Source organism: Palaemon carinicauda, chromosome 1 (assembly GCF_036898095.1).
Source record: "Palaemon carinicauda isolate YSFRI2023 chromosome 1, ASM3689809v2, whole genome shotgun sequence".
In the NCBI taxonomy this organism is placed as follows: domain Eukaryota; kingdom Metazoa; phylum Arthropoda; class Malacostraca; order Decapoda; family Palaemonidae; genus Palaemon; species Palaemon carinicauda.
In genome coordinates, this window is record NC_090725.1 from 186,040,040 (window position 1) to 186,053,678 (window position 13,639).

Below are 13,639 nucleotides of genomic sequence, written 5' to 3' on the forward strand. Positions count from 1 at the left end.
TCCCCTTCCAACCAGGTCTCTCGTGCCGCTTCGTCGAGGGGAAGGGCTCCCCATCTCTGGTTGAAGGCGTCTGTGAACAGTAGGAACGGCTGACTAATGAGCCTGAGGTGTCATATCTTATTCTCCGAAGGGAAAAATTCTCCCCGAAAAAAGGTCTAATGTTATTCCCCAGTAGTTCATTCCGGTGGAATGGGAAGATTTTGCTACTTCGGGTTGATTCAGTTCCCCAGATCCTTGCCAAACTGGAGGAGACTTCTCCCTTGTTCCTCCAAGAGGACCTTTGAGGCGGGAAGAAGCTACCAGCCGTCCAGGTATCTGCTAAGGCGTATGCCTCGTTCGTGGGCCCCCCCTGCGACAGCCGTGGGGACTCTCACGAACACTTTGGGCGTTGTTGACAGACCAAAGAAGAAGGGGTCCTGAATAGCAGGGACTGGGAACCCTATTTCACCCGGAGGAACCTCCGACCCGAGGTGTGGACCGGAATCTGGAAGTATTCGTCCTTGGGGTCGATGGTATTCTACAATCTTTCTCCCTCAAGGACAGCAGGACCGAATTCTGCGTGTCCATTTAGAACTCCGTCATCTTGACGAACCTGTTGAGAGCTGACAGATCTATAACCGGTCTCCACCCCCCGGTCGCTTTTTCTGCCAGGAATAGGCGACTGTAGACACCTGGCCCTGGGAGAAGAACTTCTTCCATGGTACCCTTCTCTAGCATGGACAACACCTCCTCTTGAAGGGCGGTCCTCTTTAACGGGTCTTTAGGATCTAGCCATCTATCCGGTTGGCCGGAAAAGGCGTGGGTGGTTCCGTTAGGAATGGAAGTCCGTAGCCCTTCTTTAGTAAGGACACTGTCCAAGGTTCCGCTCCTTGAGCCCCCATGCTTGCCAATGACGCCTGAGTCATCCTCCAACCCGAAGGTTGGGTGGGGATAGGGAGCCTCCCACTCTTCCCTTCTTCTAGAGGGGCGGCCTGACCTGCCTCCCCTAGAGGCGGGGTAACCCGACCTGAAGGAGCTAGAAGGCGCTGGAGCTCCCCTGTGGAGGGGCTGAGGCGTTGCGGACCAGGAGGAAGAGGGCTTCTCTCCTCGTAGTGCTGGTAGATGCTTGGGGTGTCGCGACACTATCCGAGACAGATCTCTTCTAGGGTGGTCTCCTAGGAGTCGTAGGTCTGGGGACGTTAGCCTCCTTCTATTTCAAGACCTTCTCCACTATGGTTTCTCGTTCCTTCCGAGGAAACAGAGATTCTCCCCCCAAGGGAAAGCTGCGAATGGGTCGTGTCCCCCTGTCTGGTGCCTTCCAAGACACTTACGCCAGAACAGTGTTTCGCTTCCAGAACACCCAGTTAGCTGTTAGTGTGAGAGACTGAAAAGTCACTAACCTAAGGGTTTAAGGCCTTGCTGGACAGGGTCCTCGGGGTCAAAGGAGGCTTGTACACCTCCCAAAGAGTGAGCCCACCAGTCCAGCCAAGAGGGGACGTTTACTAAGTCCCTCGACATTATCTCCCTCATGGAGGCTCCTGCTGGCGAGAACCAGACTGGGGCTGAAGAGGCTCTACTGTCTGAAAACGCCTTGACTAAGGATGTCCTGCTGACCTCCCTTAAAGGTTGGGGGACTCCGGCAGTGTTGGCCACTACCTTGCCGACATAACCCTGCTCTAGGACCAGACCTCGGGTTAGAGGAAGTGCTAGGGACGTCTTAGGTTGTAAGGAGTCTGCATGATCCTCAAAAAGGCTTGACTTCCCGGAACCTACATCCGTAGCTGCAGGTTCCGGTACCTGTGATGTCTTCTGTAAAGGCTAACCACTCTCCTATAGACGGAGTCCTCCGTCAGGGAGCGCTCTTCTCCGTCATCCGAGGACCTGGATTTCACCTGCGGGGACGTCCGCACCAGGGGCCTGGGTTACCGCAAGCAACGCTGGTTCAGCGGGGACTCCCGTCGGCCCAAGGCTCTGGGTGCCGAGGATGCGGTTCCCGTGGGCTGGTCCGACAGCGGGAACTGTTCCTTCTGACCCCAAGGCCTCACCAGCCGGGCTGGTTCGGCCAGGCCGCCCGACCAGCAGAGCGTTTCCCCCGCTGGGCGGGGTTAACCGGAGGCTTCGGGGACTTACGCTTACCTGTAGAGTCCTTCCTACCGCTTGATCTCGGGTCGCCGGGTCACCGGGCACTCCCCGGTCGCTTTGGTTCTGAAAACCCAGGCACTCCCTTGCGGTGGTACCGGTTTCCCCGGCGGGGAGCTCCGCACCAGGTTCGGGGTCAGAACCGGCAACGCCGTACCGTCGAGGACTACTGTTCGTGTATTCTCTCCGGGGGACGCGGACGCGGATCCTCGTGGGCTGACCCAACGGAGGGAACCGTTCCTTTTAAGGCCGAGGGCCGAACCAGCTGCGCTGATTCGGCCAGGCTGCCCGTAAATAAGCCCGCTTACACCTGCGGGCGGGCTGGGGGACGCGGACGCGGATCCCCGTGGGCTGACCCGACGGAGGGAACCGTTCCTTTTAAGTCCGAGGGCCGAACCAGCTGTGCTGATTCGGCCAGGCTGCCCGTAAATAAGCCCGCTTACACCTGCGGGCGGGCTGGGGGACGCGGACGCGGATCCTCGTGGGCTGACCCGACGGAGGGAACCGTTCCTTTTAAGTCCGAGGGCCGAACCAGCTGTGCTGATTCGGCCAGGCTGCCCGTAAAGAAGCTCGGTTACACCCGTTGGCGGGGTGAACCGGAGGCTTCGCGGTCTTACGCCTGCCTGAAGAGGCCTTCTCGCATTTCTCCCTGCGAGGATTCTATCTGCGTCTGGAGGATGGCCTTCGTGGTGAGAAAAAACCCTGGGTTGTCGGTCCGGGGGACGCTGCAAGACAGACCTGGGAGGCTCCTTCTCGGCGAGGCCCTCGGCTGCAGAAGAGACTGAAAAATACGCTAAGAGACTGGAGAAGAATTAGAGACATTTTCCCCCACATGGGGTCATCAGAGGAGACGTGGCCTGCTTGCACCAGGACTCCGTCCCCCCACACACTCCCGAAAGTAGTACTTACCTCGAACTACTTCTTAAGAGTTATCTTCTACACAATAAACCAACCTCGTCTCCTACTCTGGGTAGGAGAGGGTGGTAGGGAAGCTCAGCCCGGCGGGACGCCCGGCGCCAGTCTTCTTAGGCGAACCCTTCGTCGCCCACTTCCTCTTGGTGCTATACCGCACCCACTCAAATTCTTGGGGAAGAGCAATGGGCACTTCCCCGCAACTGACTTACCTCGTCCCCTACTCTGGGTAGGGGAAGATGGCTGTATAAGAATCTCTATTCGACGAGGCACCGGGAATTAAGCTGGCGAAGAGAGGCTCGTCTTCCTACGAGCCTCTTGGATGTATTCTTCCTTTTAGTGCCGAAGTGCACTCACTGCACTACGTTCCAGGACCAGTAGTCCTGACACGTGGTTGAAGAGGAACATAAGCTGCCCCTACACGGCAACACCGAGGATAAGGGGAGGAAGAACGATTTCTTGTAAAAGTTTTCCTTTCAGCTATCAATTCCTTGAAGAAAATCAAGGAATACAGTTCCATAACGCACACAACGCACGACACAAGCACTAAGGAAATGAATTAAACACCGTGTAAGGACACGGTTGAAAAGTGAACGCACAGGAACACTTGGGAGGTACACTGCGAAAAAACACAAGTCCGTACACTGGGAACACGTGGGATCACAACGCGCCAAAGGATCGAGAGTTTAAGCGAGAGAGTGAGATGCTTCGCATCTCACGACCAAGGACTTAATGGGATCCTGACCCGGGAAAAGCAGTGACCTGCCCTAATCCGGGCCGCAGGAATTATCCTGGCGGCGGGGGTAGGAACTATCGGGAGCGAGATAGGGGGGGTAGCGCGGGAAATCTTGGTCGAGATTGAGAGAGGTCCAAGGACCCTCCCGAAGAGGTAATTCGAGGTAAAGTATTCGTGTCGGAACAATATATATATATATATATATATATATATATATATATATATATATATATATATATATATATATATGTGTATATATATATATATATATATATATATATATATATATATATATATATATATATATATATATATGTATATATATATATATATATATATATATATATATATATATATATATATATATATATATATATATATATGTGTGTGTGTGTATATATATATATATTTATATGTATACACATATACATACCTACATATATACATACATACATATATACATAAATACATAAATACATATATATATATATATATATATATACATATATATATATATATATATATATATATATATATATATATATATATATATATATATATATATATGTTACTGTATATATATGGGTTATGGAAAAAATCCGCGAAGTGGTGAATCCGCGATGGTCGAACCGCGAAGTAGCGAGGGTTCACTGTATATATAAAGAAAAACTAAGTTAAAAGATCACAAATTTTAAGTAATTTGTATTTTTCCTAACAGTACTTACCTCAAACTACTTTCTTAGGAGAGTCTGGGATCTCTCAATCACCGACCAAGAATTTTGCGTAGTTGCCCCTCTCTCCGCTGCCTCTCAAGGGCGTTCCAGGGTATAAGGATACTCGCCCAGGTGCGACCTAGGTCACACACGAGGCCATACTTGTTAGCCAATAAGCTTATGTTTAAGTCCTCCTCCAACTCCAGAAGATACTCGGGGCAGGATGGGAGGGCCATTACCCGTAAGTAGTTCGAGGTAAGTACTGTTAGGAAAAATACAAATTACTTAAAATTTGTGATTTGTTCCAACACTGAGTACTTACCTCAAACTACTTTCTTAGGAGACTTATACTTTAGGAGGAGGGAGTAGCTTACAGATTGAAATGTGGGAGACTCGCTGGGGCCCTTGAACTAGATAGGGGGCTAGTTCTGGGACTCCCTAGGAGAGGCAGGAGAGTAGGGGAAAGCACGCAAAAGTCTACCTTATGTACAACTCGCCTTTTATTCAAAATCAATACTTGATGTGTTCTAACATCCCATCTCTCATGTAGGGATGGGGAAAAAAGAGCGGGGTCTCGGGAAAAGGATAGAGGGTAGCAAGGAAGATGGGATAGTAAGGAGGAACTTGTGTCGCTTACGATTACTTCCCACGGCTAACCCGGGGCCCAAGCTACTAAACTTGTTGCATGGCCGCAATGACTGGCCCGATGGAGAAGGCATCCAAGGACTTCCTCGTATAGTCCTTGAGGTAGTGTGCTGTAAAGGTGGACTGCCTAGCCCAAGTGCCCGCCTGTAAGATTTGGCCCACCACCATGTTGGTGCCAAACGCTAAGGACGTGCTAAGACCTCTAATATCATGAGGTCTTGGGGTACCAGGCACCGTGGAGCCCTCACTGTCATAGGCCCTCTTTATAACCTGTCTCAGCCAGAAGAATATGGTGTTTTTGGAAATTGCCTTCTTGACCGAGCCTGTGGACACAAACAAACTCTTCACCACCGGTCTGAGTTTGGCCGTCCTACTAAGGTACTTCCTGATGGTCCTTACGGGACACAAGAGCAGGTCACTAGGGTTGTCCGAGTGCGGAATAGCCGGAATTGAGAACTCTTCGAACCTCAGCTCCGCAATTGCAAGGTTCTGGGTCTTTGCTACGAACTCCGGCAAGAACTTAAAAGTCATGTCCTTCCACCCTTTCGAGTGGGGTACCTCGAAAGACAGACCGTGGAGCTCGCTCACTCGTTTCGCTGAGGCTAAGGCTAGTAGGAAGATGGCTTTGAGGGTGAGATCTTTGTCTAAAGCATCCTTTAGGGGTTCGTACGGAGGCCGTGAAAGGACCTTGAGGACTTTGGCCACATCCCACTGGGGAACCCTCAAGGTGCGGGGATCACAAGTTTGCTCAAAACTCCTGATGAGCATCGAGATGTGACGCGAGGTCCCCAGATTGATGCCCTTAAGCTGGAACACCTGTCCTAATGCTGCTCGAACCCCTTTGATGGCTGGGATGGAGACCCCTAGATCACCCCTCAAGTGTACCAGGAAGTCTGCAATGTTGTGGATCGAAAGGTCCAAGGGCCGAAGGTTCTGAGTGGCACACCATTTGACAAAGGTTGCCCATTTAGCTTGGTACACAACACAAGAGGACCTCCGCAGGTACCCCGACATCCTATCCGCTGTTTTGTCCGAGAACCCTTCCTTCCTTAGCAACCGCTTGATAACCCCCACACGTGTAGCCTCAGCCCCTGAGGGTTTTCGTGCACCTTTTGGAAGTGTGGTTGACTTAGCAGGTCTCCTCTTACTGGTAAGGGCCACGGCGGGAGAATGGATAGGTCCTGCAGATCCACGAACCACTCCCTCTCCGGCCACCAGGGCGCTACCAAAGTCATCTCTGTGGACACTGACTGTCTTAACCTGTTGAGCACCTGTCTGATCATCCCGAAACGGGGAAAGGCGTATACGTCGAGGTTGTCCCAAGGGTGCTGGAAGGCGTATTCAAAGGCTGCTGTCGGATCCGGTATCGGGGAGCAGAACATGGGGAGCTTCGCGTTTAGTCTTGTGGCGAACAAGTCTATCACTCGGGAGCCCTTACGACGGAGGACTTTCTGTGCCACTTGGGGGTGAAGGGACCACTCTGATCCCACTATCTGGCCTTTTCTGCTTAGCCCGTCCGCCAGGACGTTCCTCTTTCCGGGGATGTATCTGGCCGATAGGAAAATGTCGTTCCTTTCGGCCCATTCTAGGACCCGAGCTGTGAGATCGCACAATTCCCATGATCTTAGCCCTCCTTGTTTCTTGATGTACGCTACTACCGTGGCGTCGCACATAGGGCTACCGAGTTCCCCTGAACGAGGCGGACGAAGCTTATCAATGCCCTCTGCATTGCCACGAACTCCAGAAGATTGATGTGCCGGGCCTTTTCCTCCACTGACCATTTCACCTCTGCTGTTTTCTCGAGGAGATGCGCTCCCCACCCTTCCTTCGATGTGTCCGTGAAGAGCAGCATCTCCGGGGGAGGGAAGCCGAACGGAATCCCTTTCAACGTATTCCTCATGTCGGACCACCACCAAAGGAGAGCTCCTTTGGAGGGAAGTGACACCGGGATTATCTTATGTGGGGAGCTTCCCATTGACCAGAGGTCCTTCAGGTTCCACTGAACAGGTCTGAGTTTGAGCCTGCCCTGCGGAACCAACTTCTCCGAGACCAGGTGACCTACTAATCTCTGCCAATCCTTGGCCTTCCTTGGGGCACCGGCCAGGAATGGGCAGATCACCTGGTCCAGATTGTCTAGTCTCTCCTGGAACGGGAAGGCTCTCACCAGTTGGGACTCTAACACCATCCCCAGGTAAGTCATCCTGGTGGTGGGAACCAGATGGGATTTCCCGAGATTGATGGTTATCCCGAGTTCTTTGCAGAAATTGATCAGTTGACTCCCTTGTTCTTTCAAGATTACCTCTGAGGCTGAAAGCAACAACCACTTGTCGAGGTACCTTATCAGCCTGATGCCTTGCTTGTGTGCCCAGGTCGAGACCAGGGCGAAGATTCTCGTGAAGACTTGAGGGGCTGTCGACAGACCGAAGCAGAGGGTCCTGAATTGAAGAGTCTGGGGGCCCCACTTTACCCTGAGAAACTTCCTGCTGGAGGGGTGAGCGGGAACCTGGAACTAGGAATCCTTGAGATCCAGGGACATCATGAAATCCCCTTCTCTCAAGGTTGCCAGAACCGACTTCGGCGTGTCCATCTTGAAGGGTGTCTTCTTGATGAATTTGTTCAATGCCAAGAGGTCGATTACTGGTCTCCAACCTCCTGTCGCTTTCTCCACCAGGAAGAGTCTGCTGTAGAATCCCGGCGACGGCACGTGCATGAGTTGCGGGGCTCTTTTTTCCAGCATAGCCTCCATCTCTGCCTGTAAAGCTGCCTTCTTCTCCGAGTCGTTGGGAGCTAACCATACCCCTAGGTGAGTGGGGATCAGCGGAGGCGGCTCTGACAGGAAGGGAATTCTGTATCCTTCCCTGAAAACAGTAACCGTCCATGGGTCCACCCCGTTGTCCCGCCATGCTTGCCAAAACTGTTTGAGGCATCCCCCCACCAGGGGTGTGGGAAGGTGTAGGGGGCCTCTCTACCTATCTCCTTGACCTGGAGAACTTAGATCTATAGGAGGTTTGAGGTTGAGCACCACTCCCCCTGGAGGGCCGCGGAGGCTGGTGCCATAAGGAGGTGGATGCTTCTTGCCTAGCTGTGGGCGGAGGCGGGTAGGCCCCGTCCGCCGGAGGTCTCCTCGCAACAGGCCGCCTTGGCAACTGCTGCCTGGGATCAGCTGGCACCTTCAATCTGCTGACTCTCTCTGTCAGGAATTTCGAACTGATCATTCGAAAGTCCCGCCATTTAACTCCACAAACGTTACGTTAAATTGAGGGAAGGCTGGAAGATCTCGCGGGCGTTCAGACGAATGACTATGGTCTAATACGCAACGTATTAGACCAGTATTTGTAATTTATGAATCACGAATGTAACGTCATGTTACTATACCACGATGAAAATGTCTTATGTATATGTTTAGAGCCAAAGGACTCCCTAAGTTGGTGGATTACAGCAAATTATGGCCTTCAGCCGAAACATTAAGCTCCCCCTTGTATTTAAAGTAAGACTTTAACAGTTTCTAAGTCTTGTGGTAGATAAAGAAGCTTTAACCAACCCCTTATAAATTAATAAGGTAAGAATTCCCTCCCCTCTGCCAAGGACACTTTAGTCAGCACGGGAAATCGTAGTTTTCGTCGGAGCTGCAGGAGCTCCGATCGTCCTCTTTGCCTAATATCCCCCGAACAAGTAAGTTGTCTCTATTGTTACGTCTCTGCTCCTTGTATAACCAGGTCGGTTTCCCCATAGTTTTTTTGTAAGTGTGATGTGAGTTTTGTATCGGTACATATTTCGGTGATCCTTGTGATTGGGGATCAGATTCATTCACTAAATTACGGTAGAAAGCCTTGGTATGTGCTTTACCAAGGTATTTTGTTAAAATTGGGTGTATTTTGTTTTCTTTTAAGTCCGAAGTAGACTTAGTGTCCCACGAGCACGTGTAATTGTTTTGAGTGAGATATTTCATTTATTAAGCAGTGTAAATGTTTTAATATGTTATTCCCTTATCAAATAACTATTTTTGTAATAAAATTGTAAAGTGTAGCCATATTTGTTTGATTCCTGGACGGTTTTGGGAGGCTTACCTCTTCAAGGTCTTGTTATCCGCCCTTAACATCGGGCTTAGAACTAATCACATAATTGTCAAAGTGAAAATCACGACACTCTCCATCGTCTCCGAAGTCCAAAATAGGCAAGGAGGAAGAGCAGATACAACCGGTCTCCATCCAAGCCAAAAGTAAAGTGAGCTAAATCACCAGTGTGTGAGTGGGAGCGGTAGCAAGCTAACCCCCCTACCACCCACTAACTAGCGATAAGGGTAGCTAACCATCGCTAAATTTTAATAGCCCGTCATTTCAGTTTCGCAGAAAGTTATACCCCTAAATAAATGGCGTAGGTTTGTATTCCAGTTACGGAACAAAAAACATTTTACCAGTACACGTGTTTACAGGTATTTCGATGTTTTGATGCTGGTAATCATTGGAAATACTGTACATGTTTTTCAAATTTTAAGGATGAGTCAAACTTGTAGATGCGTCTGAAAAACTGGGTTTCAAGACTGAAGGCAGTTGGGAGCCAAACACAGGGCTGAGACTTAATCTTAGAGTAAGCTAAGGATACGGAGATCCAAGTCTGGTAGGCATGGGGGTAAGGATACAGAGATCCAAGTCTGGTAGGCATGGGGGTAAGGATACGGCTACTAGGTTAGGTTAGGTGAGGAACCTTAAGTTAGGTAGTGTTCTTGTGATTGTTTCCCTTTGACAATGTGGTTTTTCTGACATAACTTCTGGAATTTTACTTGTAACATTTTCAAAATATGGGTTTCTCCTAATTTACTCATCACAACACTTCAAAGTACCTATAAATACACTAGGAACACTTCTTATTCTCTTCATAAGGACCATTGTGCTATTGTAAATATTTACCCCAATTGTCATCATAAACTAGACTTCCAACCTGTTCTAAGACTAGCCCACTGCATGAGGTGACTACATGACACTTGAACAGGAAAGGCTACTCTAGACATGAGCCATTACTGTATTGGTTAGGCCAGGGCAAACTTATCCTTGAAGTGGCAATAGCTGACCCAACGTGTCAGGTACCTTACTAGACCATGAAAACATTGGCAAACTATAGTAGGTTATTAAACCTATGACTAGCCTATTAAGGATTTCATCTTGGTGAAAACAACTATTACGTTTGTTCTATATAGGATCAGCGAGATTTAAAAAAAAAGGGGGGGGGGGTATTTCTATGCTTAGCATGAAGGTTTGGTTTATGTTAACTTCAAAACAACTTTACACCCAAGAACCAGTCTAATATAGAACCATCTTCCAGATAGAAATTCCTCTTTTCACACTCTACTATGCTATATTAGTTAAACATAAGGTTTATTATAATACCAATAAATGTATGCCTAAGCTTTGATTTAATCAATCCTCTCCTGAGTATATGCCCTCTGCTACCTGACTACCTAAGCAATTTCAGTATCCTGATACTTGAATCCTAAAAATTGTTAAGATATACAAGGTCTGAACATCGCCCAACGAAACGCCAAAGTATTAGAAACTAAACAGGATTTATAGAGCGAGAAATGATAAGCAATTGCCGCACATCGCTATGTCTTGTTTACATTTCAATTTTACCTTTGAAATACTCACCACTCAGTTCTCTGGTAATTATGTTTCTCCCGGTCATTCTGTAAGCTTTTAACGACCACAGGGGATAAATCACGACATTCTACGGCCTTGCCGATACACTAGAATTCGTTGTGTGGAATAGCTTAGGTTTTCAAGCGGTAAAACAAGGGAATACCTCATCTAGGAGTGTCCCCACACTACTCCATGTTTGTGACGTCACAGCCCTCAATTCGGCAGCGATGCCAAATCTCACATCCTACTTTTGCATTTGTCAAAATATATATCAAACAAAACGTTCATGCTATAAAAAAAATGTATATTTAAGATATCATATATCTTAGTTTTCTTAAATATGAAATCAACGTGCCGTTTCGTTAATTTACATTTTGTTTAGAAAAGTAACTAATACACCATCTTCCTAAGGTAAAGACTTGCATATAAAATGATTCACTCTTCATAACCAGCTATCATCTATCATCACATTTCCGTAAGAAAAAAACATTGCTCTACTCTACACATTTCTTATTTTAAAATGACTTTGCTCCAATGCTTTATAAGATTGATGTCTAACGTCAAGCACGGATGAGCAGCATCCGTGTAATATTAATGACAGCATCTCCAAGCTTCATCTCAGGAAGAATGCATTTATCTCGGTATATAGATATACAGATTTATCTCGTGTTATGTTCCTGGCATGTATGCAGTTCAGGCCAGAATTCTAAACTTAAAGAATAGGATATCATTCCAACGTATTTTAGAAACTCATTAATAAACTAATGAATTAATGTATGCTTTCTATTCCCTACGCACATGTATAAATAAACTTATACACCTGTTCATGCATAAACTAATGGTAAAAGCTGTACAAAAATATGGAAGGAAATACGACAGACGGTTGTAATAGAGACTCCATCCTTCGAGAGCTTTGAATTTGTGCATTTTGTTATTTTTTAATTGTGGGTAATTAATCACATAGGCCTACATATGAATAATTCTCTCTCTCTCTCTCTCTCTCTCTCTCTCTCTCTCTCTCTCTCTCTCTCTCTCTCTCTCTCTCTCTCTCTCTCTCTCTCTCTCTCTCTCTCTCTCTCTCTCTCTTTTGTATATATATATATATATATATATATATATATATATATATATATATATATATATATATATATATATATATATATATATATACTGTACATACATACACATATGCATATATGTCTTCACATATAGCCTACATATATTCGTATATATATATATATATATATATATATATATATATATATATATATATATATATATATACATATATATATATATATATATATATTTATATATATATATATATATATATATATATATATATATATATATATATGCCTCACATACACACACACATATATATACAGTATATATATACTGTATATATATATATATATATATATATATATATATATATATACATATGTATATATATATATATATATATATATATATATATATATATATATACTCGTATATATAGGTATATATATATATATATATATATATATATATATATATATATATATATTCATCTTTCCTATGCTAAGTATTCCAGTATTGACAGTGAGGTCAAAAGAATAGCCAGGAATGACTGGGGAGAATATTTATACAGTAAAGCAGATGAGGCTGACAAAGCTATTAATTCAGGAAGTGGTTATGGTGTAAGACTTGCTCATAAAATTGTTAATGAAATCCCGACTAGGACAAAGAAGACGAAGCATATACCCATCAAAAAGAGAGATGGCTCTATTATAACAACAGAAGATGAAGAAAGACAACGTTGGATGGAACAATTTAGCGAGGTTATGAATTATTATTATTATTATTATTATTATTATTATTATTATTATTATTATTATCATTATTATTATTAAGCTACAACCCCAGTTGGAAAAGCAGAATGCTATAAGCCCAGCTGCCCCAACAGGGAAAATAGCCTAGTGAGGAAAGGAAACAAGGAAAAATTGCACATTTTAAGGACAATAACAACATTAAAATAAATAATTTCCATATAAACTATAAAAAAACTTTAACAAAGCAAGAGGAAGAGAAATTAGATAAGATAGTGTACCCGAGTGTACCGCCAAGCAAGAGAATATGAGATATGAAAGGGAATGATTTGACTGATATACCTGAAGCTAATGAAGACCTTGATGTGCTTTGGAATGAATTCAGTGTGTTTGAAGTCGAAGCTATCCTCAGAACACTAAAGAGATGGAAAGCCCCTGGATACGATGGAATAACTGCCGAGATGATACGGGCCGAAAATGAAGTGACTCCCAGAGTACTTACAAGATTATTTTGCAGAATGTGGCATGAAGAAGCAAACTTGATGAATGGAAGTTAGGAGTGTTAATGAAAATGGCAAAAAAAAGGAGACCTGACTGATTGCAATAATTACAGAGGCATAAGACGTACGTCAGTTGTTATGAAAATATACAGTATGCTTATTCTAAAGAGACTAGAGAGAAAGATTGATGAAAAGCTGAGAGATGAACAAGTAGGATTTAGAAAAGGTAGAAGTTGTACTGACAAAATTTTCATTTTGAGATATGTACAGCAATGCGTAGAATATAGAATTCTCCTTTTGATGGCATTTGTGGACTACGAAAAAGCCTTTGATAGTGTGCACCGGCCAATTTTGGGGAGGGTCCTGCGTTATTTTGGAATTCTTCTTAAATGTGTAAATTTGATTAGGTCTGTTCATGAGCATAATAAGTGCAAAGTTAATGTTAATGGAGTCTTATCAAGTGAGTTTCCAGTGAACAGCGGAGTACTCCAAGGGAATGTGTTGTCACCTATGTTGTTTATCCTCCTCATGGATTTTGTAATGAGTAGAACAGTTGGAGATGGTGGAG

The 13,639-nt window shown here is 45.5% G+C and overlaps 1 protein-coding gene across 22 annotated transcripts in view; it reads right to left on the minus strand.

Annotated features, from left to right (window-relative positions):
- Window positions 1–10,960, minus strand: part of LOC137652986 (F-actin-uncapping protein LRRC16A-like) — a 702,357-nt gene extending 691,397 nt beyond the window's left edge. For all 22 annotated transcript variants that reach the window (XM_068386421.1, XM_068386468.1, XM_068386477.1 and 19 more), the window contains exon 1: window positions 10,767–10,960. In XM_068386421.1, the coding sequence (XP_068242522.1) occupies window positions 10,767–10,803 (37 nt within the window). In that variant the 5' untranslated portion in view covers window positions 10,804–10,960. The remainder of the gene's footprint in view (window positions 1–10,766) is intronic.
- Between the last annotated feature and the right edge of the window lie 2,679 nt (window positions 10,961–13,639).